General features: G+C 53.3%; 8 protein-coding genes across 8 annotated transcripts; 4 read left to right on the forward strand and 4 right to left on the reverse strand.

Annotated features, from left to right (window-relative positions):
- Window positions 1-1,679: 1,679 nt before the first annotated feature.
- On the reverse strand, window positions 1,680-4,136 carry N7462_010474 (uncharacterized protein; the record flags this gene model as incomplete). The annotated part of the gene is given in 3 exon segments (XM_057082188.1): window positions 1,680-1,778; window positions 1,882-3,580; window positions 3,595-4,136. 3 exon segments carry the CDS (start codon window positions 4,134-4,136, stop codon window positions 1,680-1,682), a joined length of 2,340 nt encoding a protein of 779 aa, XP_056929228.1.
- Window positions 4,137-6,699: 2,563 nt separating this feature from the next.
- Window positions 6,700-8,990, forward strand: N7462_010475 (CAAX farnesyltransferase subunit beta RAM1; the record flags this gene model as incomplete). Its single annotated transcript, XM_057082189.1, has 7 exons — window positions 6,700-7,214; window positions 7,597-7,752; window positions 7,828-7,902; window positions 7,976-8,106; window positions 8,177-8,294; window positions 8,351-8,629; window positions 8,729-8,990. 7 exons carry the CDS (start codon window positions 6,700-6,702, stop codon window positions 8,988-8,990), a joined length of 1,536 nt encoding a protein of 511 aa, XP_056929229.1.
- A 743-nt stretch (window positions 8,991-9,733) lies between these two features.
- On the forward strand, window positions 9,734-10,014 carry N7462_010476 (uncharacterized protein; the record flags this gene model as incomplete). Its single annotated transcript, XM_057082190.1, has 2 exons — window positions 9,734-9,803; window positions 9,842-10,014. 2 exons carry the CDS (start codon window positions 9,734-9,736, stop codon window positions 10,012-10,014), a joined length of 243 nt encoding a protein of 80 aa, XP_056929230.1.
- A 296-nt stretch (window positions 10,015-10,310) lies between these two features.
- Window positions 10,311-10,940, reverse strand: N7462_010477 (uncharacterized protein; the record flags this gene model as incomplete). Its single annotated transcript, XM_057082191.1, has 1 exon — window positions 10,311-10,940. The coding sequence occupies one exon, from the start codon at window positions 10,938-10,940 to the stop codon at window positions 10,311-10,313; it is 630 nt and encodes a 209-aa protein (XP_056929231.1).
- Window positions 10,941-12,795: 1,855 nt separating this feature from the next.
- N7462_010478 (uncharacterized protein) lies at window positions 12,796-13,463 on the forward strand (the record flags this gene model as incomplete). The annotated part of the gene is made up of 2 exons (XM_057082192.1): window positions 12,796-12,937; window positions 13,039-13,463. 2 exons carry the CDS (start codon window positions 12,796-12,798, stop codon window positions 13,461-13,463), a joined length of 567 nt encoding a protein of 188 aa, XP_056929232.1.
- A 924-nt stretch (window positions 13,464-14,387) lies between these two features.
- Window positions 14,388-15,183, reverse strand: N7462_010479 (uncharacterized protein; the record flags this gene model as incomplete). The annotated part of the gene is made up of 2 exons (XM_057082193.1): window positions 14,388-14,969; window positions 15,055-15,183. 2 exons carry the CDS (start codon window positions 15,181-15,183, stop codon window positions 14,388-14,390), a joined length of 711 nt encoding a protein of 236 aa, XP_056929233.1.
- A 916-nt stretch (window positions 15,184-16,099) lies between these two features.
- N7462_010480 (uncharacterized protein) lies at window positions 16,100-17,739 on the forward strand (the record flags this gene model as incomplete). The annotated part of the gene is made up of 3 exons (XM_057082194.1): window positions 16,100-16,520; window positions 16,575-16,655; window positions 16,718-17,739. 3 exons carry the CDS (start codon window positions 16,100-16,102, stop codon window positions 17,737-17,739), a joined length of 1,524 nt encoding a protein of 507 aa, XP_056929234.1.
- Window positions 17,740-17,993: 254 nt separating this feature from the next.
- N7462_010481 (uncharacterized protein) lies at window positions 17,994-18,688 on the reverse strand (the record flags this gene model as incomplete). Its single annotated transcript, XM_057082195.1, has 3 exons — window positions 17,994-18,073; window positions 18,150-18,468; window positions 18,587-18,688. The coding sequence occupies 3 exons, from the start codon at window positions 18,686-18,688 to the stop codon at window positions 17,994-17,996; spliced, it is 501 nt and encodes a 166-aa protein (XP_056929235.1).
- Window positions 18,689-22,022: the final 3,334 nt, after the last annotated feature.

Here is a 22,022-nt window from a genome sequence, read left to right on the forward strand (position 1 = left end):
CCTTGCTCTGAGAGCGAGCGATGACGTGGGAAGGGGCTTATCGCGAAAAGAGGGGGTGGGACTCGGGATCACCTGAATGGAGCCCGTTAGCGCCATCGACGGAGTCGGATTGGGACCTTGGGAGGCGTGCTCGGAGGTACCCATGCCTGGGTACTCGCCAGACCAGCGCCGCCACGCGCTCGTAGCCAAATAAGGTCTAGCTGGTGTCCTCTTTCAGATTAGCGCCGCAATGGCCGAGGAAATAAAATCATGTGACGCGGCTGGGCCGGGGTCAGGTGAGGCCGGTTGCGGCATCGCGATCACCACTACTATCGAACAGGGGACCGTGGATGAGCAAGCCAGTAGTAGACACAGTTTATCGCGGTATTAGCTCCACCGTGGAAGTATGATCTGGATTTTGACAATACCCCTTGGAAGTATCATAGAAACATGCTCGATATACCCAAGACCTATGTTATTCCGGAACCCAGAAGGTAGTGATCTATATATTCGGGATTGTCGATACTATCCCATTGTGGTCGAAAGTCCACTGAATCATTCCCCTTGTTTTGAATTGTCCGAGTCTCAGTTACAGGATGTCAACAGTCAACCAAGTTTTCGAATTATTGTCATCCCTTTCCCCTGTCTATGGTTAACTCTCTGCGGTTGTATAGGTATAGGCCCCATCGCTTCTACGAAGTCCTTGACCCTACAAACATTCAGATTTGCCAGTTAACTTTCAACACTGGTCCAATTGCAAGCCAGAGCTAAATAGGGTAGAAAATAAAAGTAAACATCAAGGATATAGACAAAAGTCCTGAAGCCACAAAGAGGGACAGATCCACCCTTGTCGGACGCCGTTTTCCCTCGGCACTCCGGATCAACAAAACACGCGAGGAGTGAAAGAGAGAGAGGGGATCCACTGCAAAGAATGCAACAAGATCGGGCCGTCTGCGGCCCCATGCTTTTACCATTGCATTCCTCCCCAACACCGCCAAGCCCTGGTTCCCCTTGAGGAGCCCCAGCTCGGCAAGGGTCTGGGAAAATAACGCGAATAGAAGGGGAAAAAAAAGGACAGTCGGGTGATTCGCTGCCCGGGTGGAGAGAAATTAACTTTAAAACACCAAAACAGCACAACAGCAATCGGCCGTACACAGTCATAACGTTCGTATCCTCGTTCATCGCTAGAAAGCTATGCGAGAAAGGTGGCCATAAAGGCAAGGAGTAAAAAACACAACTCGACAGGAAGATAAGATAAAGAGAGAAAAGACAAGGAGACAAGGACACAGAAATGAAAAGCGCGGTCCCCAGGGACCACAATGCATAAGACAAGGAAATCGCACACACACCCACACACATGTCGGGCTAGAGAGGAGGCCATCGGCTCGCTAGGAGCCGATTGGAGGAAAGGGGGAAGGTCACGTAGATAGAATAACATCGTAAAAAAGAGCGGGAGGACGCGCTTGCGCATCGTCACGACTAACTTGCATAATTTCTTGTTCTCATCCGGGTCATCTTGGCGCGAAAAGGGCAAAGGGAGGCAAGATAGAGGAACACAAAAGCATCTGTGTTCAAAACAAAGGCAGGCGGAACGCAAAAAAGAATTCGCTTGATGGAATTTTAACTCGCTGTCGGCAAAACAGTGGTCGTTTAAAAGACGTTCATCGTCAATCATGCGCATGCGCATCGTCGGATTGTCGTTAGTTGGCGCGTATCACAAGGCGGGAGACAAATTTGTTCGACAGGCAGTCGAAGTCCTGGCTGTTGAACTTGGAGCCAGTACGGCTCCGGAGATAGCTCTCTGCAGAGCAAGTATCAGCAAAATCAGATTCGAATTAGGACTAGACCCTGTGAAGGAGGGCTCGGCGAGAACTTACCGTGTTGCTCGACATGCTGGCGAACCTCAGTCATGGTATTGCAGACATCCGTGTTCGAGTAGAGGAGATGGTGGTGCTTTTGTGAGTCCCACTCAGTGAAGGGAGGCAGCTTCTGCGAGATAGCCTGGAACAAACCAACAATGACGCCAACCGGGGTAGTCTCCATGTCGGTACAGAACTTCTCGACGGCAGCTTGGTCCGGTGTCCGATAGTGGGAGTCGAATTGCATCTCCTCCCATACAGCCAAAAGAATAGAAGCTAGGATGAAAATGGTGGGCCAGTTCTTCAACTTTTCACCGCTGTACACGCTGGAGTACAGCGCCGACAGCTCTTCCAGCACATCCTTCTGTAGTTCACGCCACATGCTTGCCATGGCGCACTTGATCTGGAAGTTGATCATGACTGGGGCCATTGTCTTACCGCGGAACTTGGAGCCCGGCTCCTGAATTCGGCCCATGAAAGCGTCCTCATCACCGACACCCTCGACCATGGTGACATGCAGGGTCAAGTTGTAGGCGATGATCAGCTTGAGCGCCTTCCGAATAACGGGCAGCTTGGTGCGGTAGTAATAGCGGAAAGCTGTCTTGAGCATTTGGGTGAGGAACGGAGTACCCTCAAAGTAGTCGTCAACGAACTTCTCGAAAGTGCCGTTACCGTCGATATGGCGGTCCAGGTAATCCGACAGCTTGTCATGTGAGATACCCTCCATTCCTGCGGAGAGTTTGGCGGTCTCAACCTCATACTGCGTCGGCTCGCGATGCATGGACTCGACCCAGTCGATAGTGAAACACTGCTCGTCCCGGACATACACTTCACGAGCATTGATTGGCAGAACTTGGCCGTAGCCGTGGGTAATGAAGAGCGTGCGCTCATCGCTCGAGAAGCCCTTGATGTTACCAACGGAGAAGCCCATCGAGATATGACGCTCATAGTCTGCCTTCCAATCCTTCATGAAATAACCGATTTCCTTGATGTCGATACGGGTACACGGGACTTGCCATAACCGAGCATGCGAAGGCTGGCAACCAGCGCAAGGCTCGCCTTTGTCACAGGTCTTTTTGAGGAATTTGCAGCGCAAGCAAGCGCGAAGCTTCCGGATCTCGCTGGCCTGCTTCCGCTGATCGGGCTTCAGAGGGCCCTTTCGCTTGCCCACCCGCTTCTCGGTCTCGGGCTTACCGTTCTGCGACTGCTTGCGGACCTTGGTCTCGGACGTCTTGGCCGCGATGGGGCTCTTCCTGGATGGTTTCCGGCTTGGAGGAGACGCAGAGGAGTGAGACCCAGATGACCGGCTGGGCGAGGTCGACTTCTTGATCGGAACGGGGATAGGGCGAACCATTGCACTCGGGCTGACTGCAGATGGGGAGCGCGAGCCAGCGCCAGACCCAGGAGACGATTGGTGGTCATCCGTAATATGGCGCACCATGGACGTACTGGTGGGCGATGTGCCAGCCAGGCTGAGCGTAGCACCAGGGTTGTTATAAGGGAGGTCCATGTGGGATTCTGAGCCGGGGGAACTGATGGGGTTGGCAAGATCCACGAAACTACCGTAGGAAGTGGAATAAGAGGACTCGGAAAGACTGCGGTCGTGCAAAGTTTGGGTCGGGTTGACGAAAATGCCCTGCTCGGGGAAACCAAAGTCCAGGGAGCGACGGTGGTCCACCGTGCTCCAGCCATTATCGCTACTCGAGAGAGAACGGACTTCGAGATAGGTGTCCGTCGGGGAACTGCTCTCAAGCACCTGGTGCGGGGGGCAGCGTATGAAACATCGGCCAATCCGTTGGGAAACGCCATCAGATCCGCCTGGAAGTCGTGATAGGTGAAGGGCACCAGGTCCACGGGTGCCGAGAGGGGTAGGTGATAAGAACCATCAAGCAACCCGGCACTCATCTGGCCTTGGGGTCCGGTAGCCATCAGATCCACCGGGGAAGACTGAATGGCCATGCCATAACTGGCCGCCGTGAATTGAGGGGCCGCAGTTGATGGGTCCTCGGGCGAAAAAGATAGTTGGGCGTGGTGATGGTGATGGTGATGGGGGTGGTGGTGATTGTGGTGAGGGGCTTGTTGCAGATGTTGATGGAAGTGCCAGTCCACCATAAGACTGGAGTCCTGGGCCACCGACTGTTCGAGGGCGTGACCGCTGGTTTGAAGCGGCGTCAGATCATGGGCGTCCTCGGAGCGCGGGGGGTTCTGGTCGATGGCTACGGGCCATGGTTGCTGAAGATAGCCTCGAGAATCGTAATCGACGATGAGGCCGTCACTTGATATATCGACATTTGACATGGCGTTCTTTTGAATGCCAACAACGTGGTTGAGAGGCAGTGAGGGAGAGAAGGGGGAAAGGGCCAGCCTGGATGAAAAGGCCTTCTTCAGAGAGAGTCGCACAGCCCAGAGAGCGAGCGAGTGAGGCGGTGGGGGGGACAAAGCAGCGGTGAGCACCAGATGGCGCTAGGGAGTTATCGTGTGGTGGTGGAGAGGCCGGGTGGAGAGGCTGGCTGATGCGCCAATGGTACCGGCACGTATTTCCACGCGGGCCTGGCGATTCCTTGAGAATTTGGGTGAAGTGGGGGAGAGGCTTGGTTTTCTTTTGGGAGGGTTCTTGCCCTGTCGCTGTGTTGTTCATGGAGGATCAAGTCAAGGTCGGGGTTCAGTGAGGAGCCTCGGAGAGTCTCGATTCTCCAAGTCCCATGATCTGCGACCACAGGTGTTGAGGAGTCCTTCTTCTCACTCTAGGAACATCCATCGTGTACAGAAGACTGGACCTAGGGCCCGATTTAATTCCATTCCGATCACCTGAGATCCTATCGATCCCTCGATTTGATGACCATCAGAATTTACTTCGGTCCTCGCGGTATGTACTCCGGAATACGGGGACCTTCTCATGATTATAGAAAGTGGACTGGGGATCAATAGTGAGAGGGGCCTCGTTCGGAGACTAGAAACAGGCGAATCAGACTCGTCCGAGCTCCGACCATGATGACGCCCGTCTTGGTCTTAGTTGTTTAATGTTTAATACACGGATTACACCATCGGAGTAACATCGTGAGGAATGCGGACCGGGACGCCTGGCAGTCGAAGAGTAAGTCTGGGGGCGGGATGAGATTCTTAAATTTTTTTATTCGGAGCGGAAATGACGAGGGTGAGCAAGGCAAGATCCCTTCTCCTGTTCATTTACAGATCTGTACGGAGGATATTCAAGGTAGCGGCCATTGTTGTGCAGTGTCAGTCCCCAAAAGATTGGGGACCCGTGGGACAGAGCCGTACGATTTCCGTGGGCGAGACGGGAAGACTTGTCGGAACGGAAGATCAGTGGAGCACCCAAAGCAGGCAAAAGACGATGAGGGAGCCGGGGCCAAAGTGTGCAATTGGGCAATGGGCCAAAAATTTTGGGGAGGGGCGCAAAGGGAAAAAAACCGATGAGAAGGAAACATACGTGTTTCGCGTGGAAATAACAAATCTCAACATTTGGGAAGAGTCCTTCGCTGGATGGAGTAGGGACCGTGCTCCCGGACGATCTGACACCCGATCGTGAGAGGCCATGATAGCGAGGTCCTTCCTAATCAGACCCAATCACCGTGCAGAGTGCAACGCATGCTGCTCGTGATTTCGTACCGTCCCAGGGTATCCCTCGAAAGTCGCGCTATTCCTGATGGGTGCATGGGCTCATGGGATCATGGACGGAGTGGGGGCGGACCATGCAGTCAACTCGTGAGGGGCAGGGATTTTGGACCGTCCTTGATTGGGGGTAGGTCGGGCCAATATGGCGGAGACGCTGATCTACCGGGCAAAACTATTGGCAACGGGTGCTCGAACAAGGTCGGGTCACGTTTGCATCGCATCGGAGCCTGGTCCATGAACCTGGGAAGCAGTTTTCCTTTGCATTTCGGGGAGTACTCGCGTCAAACAAACTCGATAGGTCGATTACAAGGGGGAGCGAACCGGGACCCTGGACGGGCCACGATGGTTGGGGGGTTCTTGTTGCGTTCATTGCGCTCGCAGGCTCAGAGATACAACCTGCAGCCAGCAGTAAGGGAGGGACAGAGACCAGCCATTCTGCACGATGAGGGCAGCAAAGGTGGATGATTGATGACCATGCACCCCGAGGCACGGGTCACTAGCCACTGTGGTGTGCAGCAGTAGGAGTATAGAATGGATGAGTCACATCGCTGCACATCGCAGGTCCTGGGGTTGATGCTGCTTGACCAAGAGGCTTGGCTGGGGATTGACGGGACTCGACGGGACTCGACCCTGGAGGGGTTGGCTCAACCTGACCTGGAAGATGACTGGTGGTCCTGAGGGAGAGTCTTGGGCATAGTGGAGTGTCTTGCTGCTGTGACATGCAGGCGCGGAGGATTCAATAGCCCTTCTGCACGCTGTCATCGCATGATGATGCATCTCGACCCACGAGAACGGTCTAATCACCTGTGATGTGGGTTGCTTTTTGTCGTTCTTCTATTTTGCTTTTGTTCTCCTAGGAGGCCACAGACCGTAGCCCTGACAGGAGCAGTTGCCATTGAAATCTGCAATGCCTGTAATGCCTGCCAGTGACTCAAGTAATTTGGATGGAACCATTGGTGGAAGTCGGAACAAAGCGAGTGGAGGAAAGTCGAGGCGGGCGAGGGAAGTGAGTGGTCGCTGGAGAGGAAAAGTTGGGTCGGCGGGGAAGAACAATCGTAACGGGCAGACGTCAATCCTTGTCCCGCGACGGTCTCGATGAAAGGAAACCCGCCAATTCGGCCAATTCAAACAGGACTGAACCAGATCTCCCGTTCTTTGTGGCCATTTGGTGGACATTTGCAGCAACCAAAACCGATCCATTGCAGGCTACCCGATATAGTCTCCGTCCATGCCGCTCGTCGCAGGGAGACGGCGCAAAGTTCGATTCCCAGCTGCCAGCACCAACACCGCGCCCACCAAAATATCCTCCTCGTCAACCACGAAGCGTTCAGGCAAGACCACTTCCTCACCAACCTCCTCTGTGCCCGCAAAAGGAAAGAAGATGACGACTCAAGAGCCCCAAGAGCCCCAAGAGCCTCGACCCCGGCCAGGGATCCCGGCCGTGTTCACGCAACCGCCACCTATCCGCGACCCGCTCGTGACGGAGACCACCGATCTGCAGGACGCAACCCTCGCCAAGTGTTTGGCTTTTCTGAAAGGCATTCATCCGAGCCAGAAAGGCGCTTTCAATGCATGCGGAGTGCCTGCGCTCCAGCGTGACGATCATGTCGCCTATCTCTACGATTCCCTGGAAGACTATCCCACTGGCTTCGTCGCCATGGATGCGAGCCGGCCATGGATGGTCTACTGGGCCCTAGCTGGATTAACGCTTTTGGGCGAGGATCCAACACGCTTCCGTGAACGGTACGTTGAGTCTCTCTCTTAGTCTGCCTTCTCTAGATGTTTGCTTTCCTTCCTTTCCTTTCTTTTTCATGTCTGGACCTTGCTATCTCGATGGCCGTCTACTGCTAGATGATTTCAATATCACATCTGTTTTGCTTCTTTTTGGCAAATTGTTCCGGATTGATTGGAAATCTTTGTTGTTGCCGACCACCGCCATCGTCTTGACAGTTGCTTTCTGTCTGAATTTGTGCTATCTTTCTTTCCATGGATTTTGGCCTGAGTTGCTTATCCCCAAGATGGTTTCTGGGTTGTCGGGGACATTTCGGGCACCTTGGGCGGCTCTTTAAGGGATCACAAATGAGAAGCATGGCGCAACGAAGGAAGCTAAAGCCTATTCTTGCAGCGTAATTACCACCCTGCGTCCCATGCAGAATCCCAGTGGAGGCTTCGGTGGCGGACACGGCCAAACATCGCACCTTGCCGGAAGCTATGCAACCGTCCTGTCGCTTGCACTCATTGGGGGTGAGGATGCCTTTGCATTGGTTGATCGCCACGCAATGTGAGTTACCCCTCTGAAGGAACAGGTTTTCCCTTAGTGCATGCATCTGACGAGGGCTACGATCACGGAGACTAGGTGGCGATGGTTGGGCCGCTTGAAGCAAGCAGACGGAGGTTTTAGCGTGACTGAAAACGGAGAAGAGGATGTCCGGTAAGCAAGAAACCTTGAAGGTCCCCGAACATGCACGGTCTTTCCAGTGTCGCTAACTATGAGATATCTGCAGCGGTGCTTACTGCGCGGCGACCATCATTTCATTGCTTGATCTGCCCCTCGCCCTGCCACCTGATGCCGAAAAAGCCCGGCAGGCAGGCTTTCAGACCCTCACAGATGGTCTGGCAGAATATCTTTCCAGATGTACGACCGAGACTTCCATTACCATCATGATCTGAATTCTCCACTGACAAGCTTCTCCCACCTCCAACAGGTCAAACCTTTGAGGGTGGCATATCTGGCAGCCCAGGTGTCGAGGCACACGGCGCCTATGCCTTCTGTGCGTTGGCTTGTCTGTCGATTTTGGGACCGCCAGAAGAGACGATTCCCCGGTAGGATGTCTCACACAATCTGACAAAATTTCTGTCTCCGCTGACTCCGTTTGAAGACACATGAATGTACCCCTGCTGCTGTCATGGCTATCTGCTCGACAGTACGCCCCCGAAGGCGGGTTCTCGGGGCGCACCAATAAATTGGTCGATGGCTGCTATAGTCACTGGGTCGGCGGGTGTTGGCCACTGCTACAATCTGCCTTGGATGGAAAGCCACAGTCGGCGGGTGCTCCCCAGACCACGGTGGGTGATCTGTTTAGTCGCGAAGGCCTCGACCGCTACATTCTCGCCTGTTGCCAAAACGCCAATGGCGGCCTCCGTGACAAGCCTGGCAAGTAAGTGTCCGTTCTGAGCTGAGATCCCATCGCTCTCGCTCTCGCTATCTTTTCTCTCTTCCCCCTCCCCCGTGGCCTGTTGCTGACCGCGAAACCCAGGCACCCGGATTCCTATCATACCTGCTACGTGCTTGCGGGCTTAAGCGCAACACAACATCACCACTATCGCACGGACTCTAGCGCGGTTGCCAGTGAGGCCTTCGCATCCGCCTTTTCGTGGAAATCCACGCCTAATCGGGCCAAGGATATCGTGTACGAGAGGAGCGATCGGTTGGCTGCCTTTCACCCAATTTATGTGATTCCCCACCAGTCCGCCGAGACTATGCGGCTCTGGTACGAAGCCCGGCCCTTTGCGAGCTAGTGGGCCGGGAGGGGCGTGACCGCGATGCAGTGTCATTTGAGACAGGGTGCCCAAAATATCATGTCACGGCGATTTCTGGTGTCCCCGTGAGGTCGAACAGAAAGGGTGAGGACCAAAAGGTCGATAGGATTATGGAGTCGCACACTACGAACAAGAGAATGTACGAGGTACTCGGCAGCCGCTCGGAGCAACTCTGACATGCAAGATTCACATCCAAAAAAAGAAAACAAGGAAATGGAGATCTTGGGGGAGGAGGGGGAAAATCGAGTCTCGGGACACGGAAGTGGCCCGGTTCTGCCACGTTTTGTCCAGAGCTATCAACTACTTCGGGGCCTTTCGCCCCCTCTCTCTCTCTCTCTCGCGTTCCAGTGGAACCCGGACATAGTTTACCCCTTTTGCCCTAAATCCCGTGGGAGCCACGCGGGTGATTTTGGTCATAATCTCTGACGAGTCGATCTCAAGAGCGTGCGACGACGCAAGGGATCAGCTCGGCCTGGGTGGCTGGACGAGACCTGGCACGAACAAGTGCAACCTCGGACTCCGAGGCTGTGTTGGGTTTAGGTTGGAATCGGTGTGATTCTTCAGAGCTGATATGTTCTGGTCTGGTGTCTCTTCGATGGCTATGTATCGTAATTATGGTAGTCAGTTGGGTTGTGGGGAGACCTCGGCGGAGGTATCCTGTACACTTCTGTACACTCTGTGCACTCTGTACAATGCAAGCAAAGTATACTCCGGTTGACATTATGTCCGACCATCTGCGCCAAGTTCCCGTGGGACAAGTGCACTCGGTGCCTGGGCACCACCCAGTCCGACGTATGGACATCTTGAACCTCTTCTTCGACCCAGTCCAGGGACATCCCTGCGAAGTATTCCCGGCTCTGTGCACCTCACTTCGACGAAGGTCGAGACCGGCGACCCTGAGACTCCCGGATACCGGGCCACTCCACTTCTCGACTTTCTCAACCTCTCAACCTCTCAACCCGGCCCAACCCTGTCCGAACTGCGATCAACATCATCGCCATGACGAAGCAGCATGTTTGCTCATCTCGCGCGGACAGCCCGACGTCGAGCTGCAGGTGGCCCAATCCGGCAAACGTCGTCAAGACGCGGCAACACGGGGCGCAGATAAATCAACGCCCTCCCCACCGCAGTTGCCAACTCATCACTGCATCCGAATGCCTGCCGAGTAACTTTGGCATGAAACGGCCTCGAATCAATTCCGGGCCAAAAGAGGGGTGACCCTGGCCTGCATATCCCTGCTCCAATCCTCCTCCCCGTCAACCCAGAAATCCATCAAATATCCCCGTGGTCGAGCATCCTCTAGGGCCTTTCGCCAACTGTTCCGCTGTTCTGTTGTTGCGCTGGTGAAGGTGTCATCGCCCAGACGCGGTCTGCACAACATGGCCGGGCCCCAGCGCCCTCTTCCCCTCGCTTGGCGCCAATCACCACGGCTCTTCGGTGGATTCCTGCAGCGCGTCTCCAGGAGAGCGATCCCACAGGCGGCAAACTAGCCCATTTCAATGTCTTGTCTCCTCTCCGCCTCCCCCCCCCCCACCCTCCTCCTCGTCTCGCGGCGGGGCCCTCAAACCGAAAATGAGACGATGGACCAGCGCAAAACTCAAAATTGGCGTCGATGAACGAGACCGTGGCCAGGGATCCCAAGGGATCCAACCCCAATAGATGTGTTTCTGCAGGCGATTGTTCACCAAATCCTGCGAAAGACTTTCTGCAGAGGCCCCTCTCCTTCATATGTTCTCTTAGCCCCTCGCGGTCTCTCCCGGTTGTGGATGTACTCCGTGCAGTTTCTCGCGGTCTTACAGTGTCTTTAGTCTCCGGGGGAAGGGGGGGGGGGGGGTTGTCGGCTACTGTCGATCGGCGAATTGCAGGCGGGGGAAGACTTCTTCGAGTCTCTTCTTCCTCCTCCAGGACACCGGACGTATGTCTCTCCATTCGGTTTGATTCTAGTGGCAAAGCATGCCAGCGCATCAGTACCTTAAAAATAATCCGCCGAAAAAAAATCCTCGCAGGGAGCAGAAAATGAAGGAAAAAAAAAAATTCACAAAACGGGGAATCCTTCAGAAAACACGCAGAACCACACCGAGCGCCTACGAGCAATTGCGAACTTTTATTTTTGGAGGGAAAAATGTTTCTAAGGAGCCTCGTCAACCCTGGACGTTGTGTTCCCGGACATCCCTGATCTCGTCCGTTCGCTCTTGTCTCTCTACTTCTGCTAAGTCTAGCTGGGTTGTATACTTCCCGAGGTCCCAGCCACATTCGACCTAGTCCTCTCGGTTCTTGATTACCATCACTCTCTAGCTTCCAGCTTCTAGTCCTTACGTAGCTAGTTTCTCGGACTTTAGTGTCGCGTAGTGTCTGCTGGTCTGACTCTCTAGTTCTCTGGCTTCGAGTATGCTTCGAGTATGGTCGGTAGGTATGAGACCGTCCCGATTCCTTCTGTATCTCGAATACGACCTAGTTTTTCACTTTGCCCCATTTCTCATCTCTCTCATCACGGATACCCGGACCCGGACCCATGTCCCAGGGCTTCCCGAGAGTTTTGCCCCCCCTCTATGGTTTCCTCCTATGGGTATCGGCCTTGAGAAACACTGGAATTTAGATTCGTTGAGAGGACTGTCCGATGCTCTGTGCCTTGGTCGCCGGTGGAGGTGTGTCCTATCTTTTCCTTCTTCAGGTATTCTGCAGCAACCAAATGGCCGAGATGACGGTGTCCGATCCTTCCGCGACACTGGGTTTTTTTTTATTTATTTTTATTTTTCTTTTTCTCTGTGACCTGCCCTCTTACCCTTTCCGATGATTGTTGTGCGCTGTCTCCATTGCATCCTCCTCAGACGTGGACTGGGGCTGTATATGCCACCCCCCCCCTTCTGATCTTCACTCAACGATGCACTCGGCTATACACTTTCCTATACATCTATACCACTATAGCTTTCAACCCGTATACAACCAATCTTTCTATGCCACCCTCTCAACTTCTACTACGCTCGATGCTCTATCCCTCGGCCATTGCCTCTCCCATTGATCCGCAAGTGCTGGACAACTCACCTGGATGGATCCATGCAATGCCCCACCTGTTTCTAGAGGTGCAATTGAGTCTCTTGATGGTATTTTATTCCCAATTCAATTAATTTGAATTTTTTTTTTGCCTCCGATCGCCGAGCTCAGAGCCTGGTACACGGTGCTGTCGGTGGTACGGGAGTGTATTCTGTATAGTATATTAGTAGTATATTAGCAGTATATTCTGCGTGGCGTGGCATCTTCCAATGCGTTCTTCAAACCCTTTTCCAGCCCTCCTCTTCACCTCCCTCTTTCCCCTCTCGGTCAGTTCTGATTTTTGATTCTCGCCCTTAACCCACGCCTCTCTCTTTCTTTCTCAGTGTGGGGTTTCTCTTCCGGTGGTCGACCCGCGTTGTCGCTTTGTTGGCGTCCGGCAACGCCCAAGGTCCAGACATAGAAAACCCACGGTTCACGCCCAACTTCTTCCCCTCCTCGCGCTTGCCAGCAAAGCGTCACAAACAAACCCACCTGCTGGTGTATGACGAAGACCCTCTCCGTTGGGCATCGCCATCCGCCATCATTCCTGAGCTGCATTTCATCCTCAGCCTCAGCCCTACCCGCTACCCGTTGCGCAGGATCAGCCAATCCATTCGATGCTGTCGGGGTAGCCGCCTCACTTGTTTCGCGCCAAAGTCGATCGCTCTAGGTCAAACCCGCCTTGCCCGACGCTGCGTGTTTCCACTGGACTCGCGGTTGCCCGTTCCAGAATTCCCTACCCGCGCACCGAAAGATGTACTACATGCTCTACCTGGCCAGTAAGTCCGAGACAACAGCAGCACCCTCCATGCCCTCCCCAACCATTATCACCACCCCCAGCATTTCGCCGCACGGTGACTGGTCCAATTGGTCGCAATTGCAAAAAGAGCCTCAAAGTACGGCTATATGCTATACTTCTCTCCCCCTCACACCTCCCACCCTCCCCCGGCTTCTCTCTATCTAGCTCGGCCTGACCTCCTCCTCCCTTCCAAAATAGGCCTTTGCCGGCGTCGCCGCTGGCCAGAACCTACCTATGAAGCATACGCCACACCAGCCGGGTACACATGCGTAGTGCGCGTGCACAATCGCGAGTATCAGACAGATAGCGAGTGTGCGTCGGCGGTGCTGGCGCGCGAGAGCGCCGCAATGCGTGCGTACTTGATCTGCCGCAACTTCTCGGTCAACGACGGGATGTACCCGGCGGGTCATGATCACGGCGGCGTGGTGCAGGGCATGCCCGTGGCGATTGGCACGGGGCGCAAGGCCAGTCGCGATGACGACACGGACGCGTCTGTGAGTAGTAGCGGCGGGTCATGGAGCGGCGGGAGTAGTCCAGAGCGGAGGGTGCAGCTGGAGGATGGGGAGGAGGGGGGTGAGGTCATGGGAGTAGGGGCACTGGCGTATTCGCGGCGAGAGGGGTGATGAAGCAGAAAAACCTTCAAGCAACCTCTTTTTTTTTTTTGTCGTTTCCTTTCTTTAACGACGTTATGGCTTATGACGAGGCTCTAATGTTGGATTTTGCATGGTTTCTTGGGAAGGAATGGGGGATATGGAATCGCTGAGGGGTTGACTACGGACTTCCTCCTCCCTTTCCGCTCTTTTTGCTTGCTTCGTTCTTGCATGTGCTTTGATAGATGGGAAAGCGGCCGGTCTATGGCATTGCTAATGCTTCATGATGATGAAGATGATGATTGCGCTTTTCCCCTTTGCGGGCCAGGGTGAGAGACCGTGGCTTGAATGGGGGGAGACAGGGATAGAGGGGACCTGGAGCACTCGACATCCTGCTTGGGGCGACCTGAAGGAGGAAATGGAATTGCCATACTTGCATCGAAATGGAGGCCAGCGATTGTTGCTAGTAGCTGTGAGTTGCTTAAGGAATTCATGAAAATGGTCTCTGTTCCATCGCTCCGATCTATACTTCGCGTACAAGCTCCGGGTTGGGGGCCAATCAGAGGGTTGAGATCTCCAATAGCCCGCAGTGGCACTGCACCATGATTGGACCTGCTTCAGGCGGCGACATCAACTAGTGTCGGAAATCCCTGATGGAGTACGAACTCTGAGGTGTATACTTGTCTTTCCACGGAATTTCCAATAGGAGACTGAGCAGAGCAGGGGGTTTTGACGTATGGCGACTTTCGACACATTTCCGGTTATACATACGTATATCTGTGAGATGTATAATATAGTATCTGGAGTGAGGGCAGTTGCACGAAAATTGTTCTGTGAATTATTGACACAAGCTCACACTCTCCTAGCATCATAGTGGCCGACTCCCTCCTCTCCCCCTCCCCAAAAGGGCACTGGACTGACAATCCACATGCAGCAGTCACTGTTTAATCACATCACTTACCCCTCCCCTCCATTTGCATCAAACATCCGGCCAAACTGGCCCCTGTACCAATCCGGTATCGTGTGATCGGCACAGTCATCGAGAATTGTCTTGTCCACGGGAAGGTGGCGAATCATGATTGTGATCCAGGTCTTCAGGAGCACCAGCCACGTGGAGTTTCCCATCTCGAACTCCTCATCGATAGCGGCCCGCACAAAGCTCTCCAGCAAGACCTGTTCCAGAGGGTAGATGATGGTGCCGTGTGTGTCGTACTTTTCTGTATCGACACTGGGGCCCGGGTTGGCGGGGGTTGGAGTGGAGGGGGAGCCATGCAGAGGCAGACAGGCGAATGAATTCTGAATGAGAACCAGCTTGGCTCCAATCGACGGATCCTCGGCTGGGTAGGTGAACATCGTGGAGAGTAGGTCGATGCGCTCGTTGTCGGCGTTGAAACGCCGCACCACTTCGACGGGTGTGGGATCCTCGTTCATCAAGTCGAAGACGCGTCTGCGATCGGGAGTCGCCGTGGCATACCCGGCTGCTTTGAGTTTCTGGTTTGCGATATCGTAGTCCTCATCGCGGATGGCAATCATATGAGTCTGATGAAGGGGTGTTAGGATTTATGCCTCACGCATCAAGGAACCGAAGCAGTAAAAATAGCGAAGCATCGAGGCGGCCACCTACATCAAAATCGATTTGAATCCCTAGGTAACGCAGTGCCAGACCTCCCCATGGGAAAAAGACGACTGGATCGAGAACCTTTTGGAGGGATGAGCATACAGTGTCGGGTTGAGACTGTATCTGGCTCGCCATTTTAAGGATGTGACCTAAAGGAACTGCTCGGGGAGGAGTGAGGTGCGAGGGAAACTTGGTGTGGATACGTTCCAGTATCACCAGAGCGAATTTAAAAGTAAAAAGTAAAAAATTGAATGTTCAATTTGCAGCCTGAGGTACGAGGAATGACTGACACTGTGCCAACCAGGCAGGTACCATGGAGGCGATTCAATGTGAAGCAACTGCGCTAGCCCTAATGAACCCTCGACTCTGCTCGATTCAGCTTCTTTCTTTATTGTATAAGCATTCATTGGCAGTGCTATATCGGGATGTTGGTTATGAGTGCATAGATTGCCCCCTTAAATCCCATGCAGCTCGAATATATTATGCTCAGGTAGCTCTAGGTAGCTCATTCAACTATGCTATACCGTCGTCGTCGTGGTCGTCTTCGTAGTGGTGGTGGCAATGGCGGTGAGAGGGGAGACATAGCATTTGCATGTGCGTGTCGCATATCAGCATGTTGACTATCGGATTTGCAGCAATCTGGAAGAGTAGTAAGGTCAACGGAGCTATAGAGGGAGTAAAAACATCTGCTATGCACTGTATACTGGCCGAGCAAATAGTTCAGTAGAATGGAGCTCAGCCACAATCAAGCGCCACACTGACGTCAGTGATTTAAGCTTGGGTCATAGCAGGGAAACGGAATTAGGTGCACTACTCTACAATGACCGATGGGCCTGGGGTCTGCCAAGCTTATTGACACTGCCAGCTTGCTGATCGAGGCCAGTTACGCTCTTTGGCCTTCCCGACCGCTCCTCGAAACGCCTTTGCGTCATGAGCTGATCGCGTCCTACCTTTCCCTTTGTTGTCCCTTCCAACCATGCGCCCCCTCCTCCACCACCGAGTTTGATGATCATTTCAACCATATCGACAGGAAACAGACAGAAAGCTCAAAATGATGCTTCCCGCGGCGCGAAGCTGTACTCCCCTCGTGCCCACGGCGAGAAGCCAGTTCTGGTGGCGGACAGTCGGCACGTCCTCGCTGCCTGGAAAACCGAGCCCAATTGCCCAAGGCAGATGCCCACAAAGATTTCTCAGCTCGCGACGAACCCTCCCAACGAATGGTTTCAGAACAGCGGCTTGGTCAACAAGGGACCAAGTCAATCGGAGACGGAACCAGGCCCGTTTCTTCCGAAAGGCGAACTACATCGAGCGAATCGGCGACAATGAGAAGGCCGAGAAGATACTAGAAACGCTTGAAGTCAAGGAGGATGAGAAAGATGCACCGCCCCAGCGGCAGGTACTGGATGAGGAAGGGAATATGAAGTCGCCGCCCAAAACGCAGACAGAGAAGTGGTCGGAGCATATGACCAAGGGTGAGAGGCATTCTCTTCGATGTCATATGGATGGCAATTGACGTGAAAGCACAGGAAAAATGCTCACTACACCATCACGATTATTCAAGCTAATAATACCGCTGACCACAATTGGCAATGGAGGCCGCGACAAAGGTATTGAAATGCATACTAGCCACCCCTCTTCTCATCTGTAACCAGGCTGACGCTATACCTAGGTATTGAGCCTATCGCAATTTTGGTTCATCCTCAACAACCGCTGTCGTACCTAGAACGACTGATCCAGTCGGAGCTTCCACCAATCGAGGGCAAAATGGAAAGGCGTCCCCCCATCGTTTCATTCATCGCTCTCCAGCACGAAGACAACGCAATAAAGCCACGAAAGAAGATCGAGGATGACGTCGACATGGATGAAGTCCACAACAATACCAACCCAAACCAGACCGGAAAGCCGGTGGAGCGGCGTCGGCGATCCAGAGAGGAGGACGTAGAAGTATACAGCTATCCTCGCAAGACCGACTCCAGTCTTGACCCGCTGGAAGGGGAACCTGAGAGGTTCGTTCGATGGTCCCAAGCAACCGAGGTTGGGGATTTCATCCGTGATGCAGCTCGCGCGCGAGAGTTTATCGTCACTATTGAAGGCGCCCCGGTAGGACTCGGCCAAATCCGAGTCGCCGTGCCGTCGTTCAACGAGCGCACATACTTTTTGCGCATGCGACTGCGAAAGTTGTCGCGGCGTATCCAGAGCATCGCCGAGATTAAGCATGAATGTGACGAGCTGGCGCATCGGGGCGCGCAGCGTGTCGCAATCGGTGGTTTTGGCATCCTGTCTGTCTGGTGGTACATGGTCTACAAGCTGACCTTTGAGACCGACCTCGGCTGGGATACGATGGAGCCGGTGACGTACCTGGTCAGCTTGTCCACTCTAATGGGTGGTTATCTGTGGTTCTTATACCACAATCGAGAGATTTCATACAAGTCTGCACTAGACTTCACTGTTAGCGCGCGTCAGAAGAAACTCTATCAACAACATAAGATTGATCTGCAGCTGTGGGAGACTCTGATTGACGAAGGAAAGACTTTGCGTCGGGAGATCAAATCTATCGCCGCCGAGTACGATGCAGAATGGGACGAACGTGCAGACGAACAAGATGAGCGAGTTACAGAAGCCTTGCGGTCTGACCGGGGGGAGAAGAGGAAGAAAAGCAATGGGGATAAAGATAGCGAAGAGGACGATTAAAAGAGGAATTCCCGAAGGATATCAATTTGGTGAATTTGTCTGTTCTGTTCGATACCAAAGTTTCACAGCGCCTGCGTCCGTTGCATTACTTGCATTACACATCTCCATCCACATCTTCCCCCCCCCCCCCCCCCAGGTTGTCTGTCATACCCAGCAAGTGCTTGGGTTTATATTTCGGGGCTTCATGAAGTAAATCCAATAGAGAAAAAGAATTAGAAGCTATTTGGATCCCACCACACATCCCGAACACAAACCTAGAGCGTCCCATTCCGCACGGGATCATAGTATCCTTTCCTCGGCAATGCAGTCTCGTCTATCTGCTTGCCCATCTTATCTAACAGTCCGGGAAGGACACCCATCAGCCTGATTTCACCAGAAAAGCAACTATATATTTGCACAGTATCTCTTACCAGCCTCGGCTGTGGACGCAGTGTTCTCACCCTTTCGCCGATTGCGATTGTTCCTCACGTCCCGCGAGCGAAACACGCTGTACAGCAACCATCCAGCCACCCAGTTGGGCCCGTACTCCCCATTTGTACCGCCACGATCAAACAATGGGCGGGTCAGCGGCCCTGAGTTCTGCCAGATCTCCATGATTGCCCAACGCTGGTGATCCGGGCGGATATGGTGCCAGAAGAACGGAGGACGCATGTTGGGGTCTGCGCGCACGCTGTCGAGCAGATGGGAGGTGTCTTGGTTCATGCGGTTATAGACCATAATAGCTTCGTCCTGAAAGGCGAATTAGAAAATTCGACGCGATACCTGGAAGGATTGGTCCAAATGGGGACTTGTGAATTGTGCTAGGGTTCTCGTGACATATGCAATGGATGGGGAGAATGGCCCTTACTCGCATGGCCCGGTAATATTGTTCATGCTGTGGATCATGCGGGTTCAGTCCCAGCGCCTGCATGAATTCCTCCTTTGAGACTCGTGGACCAACAGGTATCATGATGTGCTTGGCGTAAGCCTTGTGGGGGAGAAGCTCGGGGCGAATTGTGAAGGAAGAAGGCTGTGTAAGGTGATCGGCGATGTTGTGCTCGCTAGATGTATATAAATGTGTGTCGAAAGGGGTATAAAACGTCCTCAGTCAGCGATTAATGAAGTAAATCAAATCGATGCTCGCCTCGAGAAGTGGAGAGATATTCCCGGACTCTTCAACGGACATAAATGAGGCTTTTTATATTGAAGTCCAAAGGTCCTGTCGGACCCCGTTGAGAAAGACTTTCAACGGCAATTTGCCCTGGCGACTGCTAGTCAAACCCCCTCATTCCTCAACAGCTTGCACAAGGCCGCTGCCGATGCCAAGGAGCTGAATGCGAAATGCAATCAGATCGACTCTTCCAGCGGGACGAAACAGGACCGGCGAACGACCTCGGGCGAAAAATCAACCAGACCCAACGCAATCGACGAAGTGGGTAAGCGGACACGAGCACCGCGAAGATTAGGAGTCAAGACAAAAGAGACAATGCTGCAGGAGTATCGGAATCGTTGTTCAAAGGGCGCATCGAACACCGAGACACGGAGACGGGAGGGGGTATTCCCGAGGGGTGGTGGACCAACGAAAGGAAGAGGACAGAAATAAAAAAAATGGAAAAAAAAAAAACAAAATGGATCAAACTATTAAGCCGGTCAGCGACGAAAATAAATTGGGGAATTCAAATACGGATTATGGATATTGAGCGCTGGGAGGGCCACAGGGTTAGACTTGCCTGCTGGCGTTTCAGGGATTCGAATTATTCAGAATTGGAGTATGCACGTCGATGCGCCTGCAAGATTCGCTGCTCTTTAGCGGTGCCTGGGTGGTACAATGTGCCCCTTCATTCATTCATACCAGGCGTCATCCAACCCCAGGCTACATCAAGGACGGACTCGGTGTTGAGAGAATAGAAAAGAATTTGTTTCCTTTCTGTATGTATTTCGAGCACTTCAGCATTTGACTATATGAGATGCGTGATGCCTTTTGCTCCAGGCAAGCAAGGTAGAAAATCTGAGGGAGTAGAGCGACCTATAGGGAAAGGAAAGAGTTCCCAGGCCTGAATGGGTGAGCAAACGGGATGGAGGAGTAACTTTCTGATAGAGAGGATCGTAGTTGTACACTTCCCTTTTTCCATGAACGAGATTGGTCTACTCTGGAGTTTGAGGCGACTCAACTTGATACCATGAGAGATGCAAGCTGGGGCCGAGGACTGAGCGCAGTGAACGAGTGAACGAGAGTGGAAGAAGATTTCGAGGGCTTCCGAGGTCGAGTCTGCTACCCGAGACAGATGGAGTGGAGGTTTATGTATGCTTGCATGTAGAAAGCAGACGCGGAGATCAGTTTGTATGTCTGGACTCGGTAATAACTCGATAGATCAGTGAGATACGTTTGCATTTGCATAGCCAAGACTCCAATACTGACACCTACGCGCAACAAACTATAGACTTTCGTTTGACGATATCCCATCAACATGACCAATCACATTTCCACGCTCGTGGGAGGTTGGCTATAGCAATTTCTACTGCCAGCCAAGTTGATCTGCGAGATATGACCGGCATACAGGTAATGAATTTGGATGCGTCTACTATTGTCGAGATACTCTGCTATGGGTATCTTGCGGTCAGTCACCTCCCGCTTTTTCTTCCTAGCCCACCTCAAGACCCCTAATTTTCCTCGAGAGCACATTGAATCTGTACCAGCCCGCCACTACACGAAAGAAAATGCGAGAGAGAGAGAGAATACAAAAGAGAGCCAAAGGACTCGCTGGCCCTGCCGTGCAACGCATGAGGCCGTCTCCCGGCACCAAGTCCAGTATCCATTCCAATCACTATAGGAACAACGGCCAGCCTGCGTGCGTCTGCATCGGAACCTCATCCCCGCCGTAACAGCCGTACGTCACCGTCCAAGCGTGCATGCTTTGATTGCGGGGAGAGCGGCAAAACAATATCGACAAGGCCATAGGAAATCCCAAGACAGAAAACACTCGTTTATGGAGATAGTATATCTCATACGCTTGACTCGATCCTTAGCTTGATTCCCAACCCTCCGTTTGCACGCACGACCCACACATTTCGCCTCCCCAGGGCCGAAAAAGACATGACCAGCACTAGAGATCCACCGGTGATTCCTCCCTAGCCAGTAAGTACGAGACTGTCTGCACACTCGCCGTTGGCTCGTGATACGCAGTTCAAAAAACCTGGGTGGGTGGCCAGTTCGAGGTAATCCAGCTCTTCGACGCCCCCTGATCTCCCCTTGCCCTCCTCAGGTCGAGCTCCCTGGACATGTCCCTGTCTATCAAGGTATCTGTCATCAATGACCAGATTTCCCGTGCAACAGAAGGGCATCCCCGCCATTCCACGGCGGACTTCTGAAACACAGAGGGGGCCCCCCATGTGTTCTGGGAACCATATATGGCGAAAAGGCTGACGAGACGGGATGACCTCGGCTGCAGCGGGTCTGGACGACATTCTCCAAGAAACAGAGAGTCGGAGCAAGACGACCAGGGACAGACGGAGGGCAACACGAAAGGGGGTTTGCCGTGAAGTTTCGCATTTCGAATCCGTGCGCTCAGGGTAACGCAGAAACCACCCTCCTCCCCGTTCGGTTACTCCCCGGCTGAGCAGGCGATCGCCTCATCCTGTCGGGGCTTTTTTTTTGATGTGTGCCTGCTATGTTTCGTTCGTCTTGGTTTTGTTTTTCTTCCCGTGGGCTCGGCTGGCTTGTTTCGCTCGTCCACACATAACCCACACACACACTCCTCATCCCCCCTCTCTTCTGGTTCCAGAGCTAACGCGGATGTGACCTAGGCCACGCACGAGGCGAATTGAGGCCCATGGCACGTCATCTAAGTGTAGTTTCTGATTCTGCGCGCTGCCGCAACCTGTGCTTCGTTCTGTCCCGCGCGGATGAGAAAAAGGGGGTTGAGCGAGGGAAAAGGCGGACTCTGCTCTCCATCCTTGCAGAGATGCGGCAGGGCCGCTAGGTTATTGAGGTTGTTGGCTTGACAAATACCTCGATATCAAATTATATCCAGGGGTCTTTCTCTGTTGGTCCATGTTCGCGACACCTCGTACAGAGTCTGGTAGCTCGCGGAGTTCAACAGGGGCAAAAAAAACAACAAAACAAAAAGAAATGATATCCGCCTTCCGAAGGCAAGCCCAATATGTTAAACTCGAGCCCGGAAAGCGCGGCGTGGTGAGTCGGTTGGACTTCTCCTCTCTCTCTCTCCGTCCTTCCTCGCCTCGTCGACCAGTACAATCCGGCCGCGTCGCACGGTCTCCATCCACGACCAGCGCAAAAGATGCAG

Source organism: Penicillium macrosclerotiorum (assembly GCF_028827735.1).
Source record: "Penicillium macrosclerotiorum strain IBT 26536 chromosome Unknown utg000010l_segment0_segment0, whole genome shotgun sequence".
NCBI lineage: Eukaryota > Fungi > Ascomycota > Eurotiomycetes > Eurotiales > Aspergillaceae > Penicillium > Penicillium macrosclerotiorum.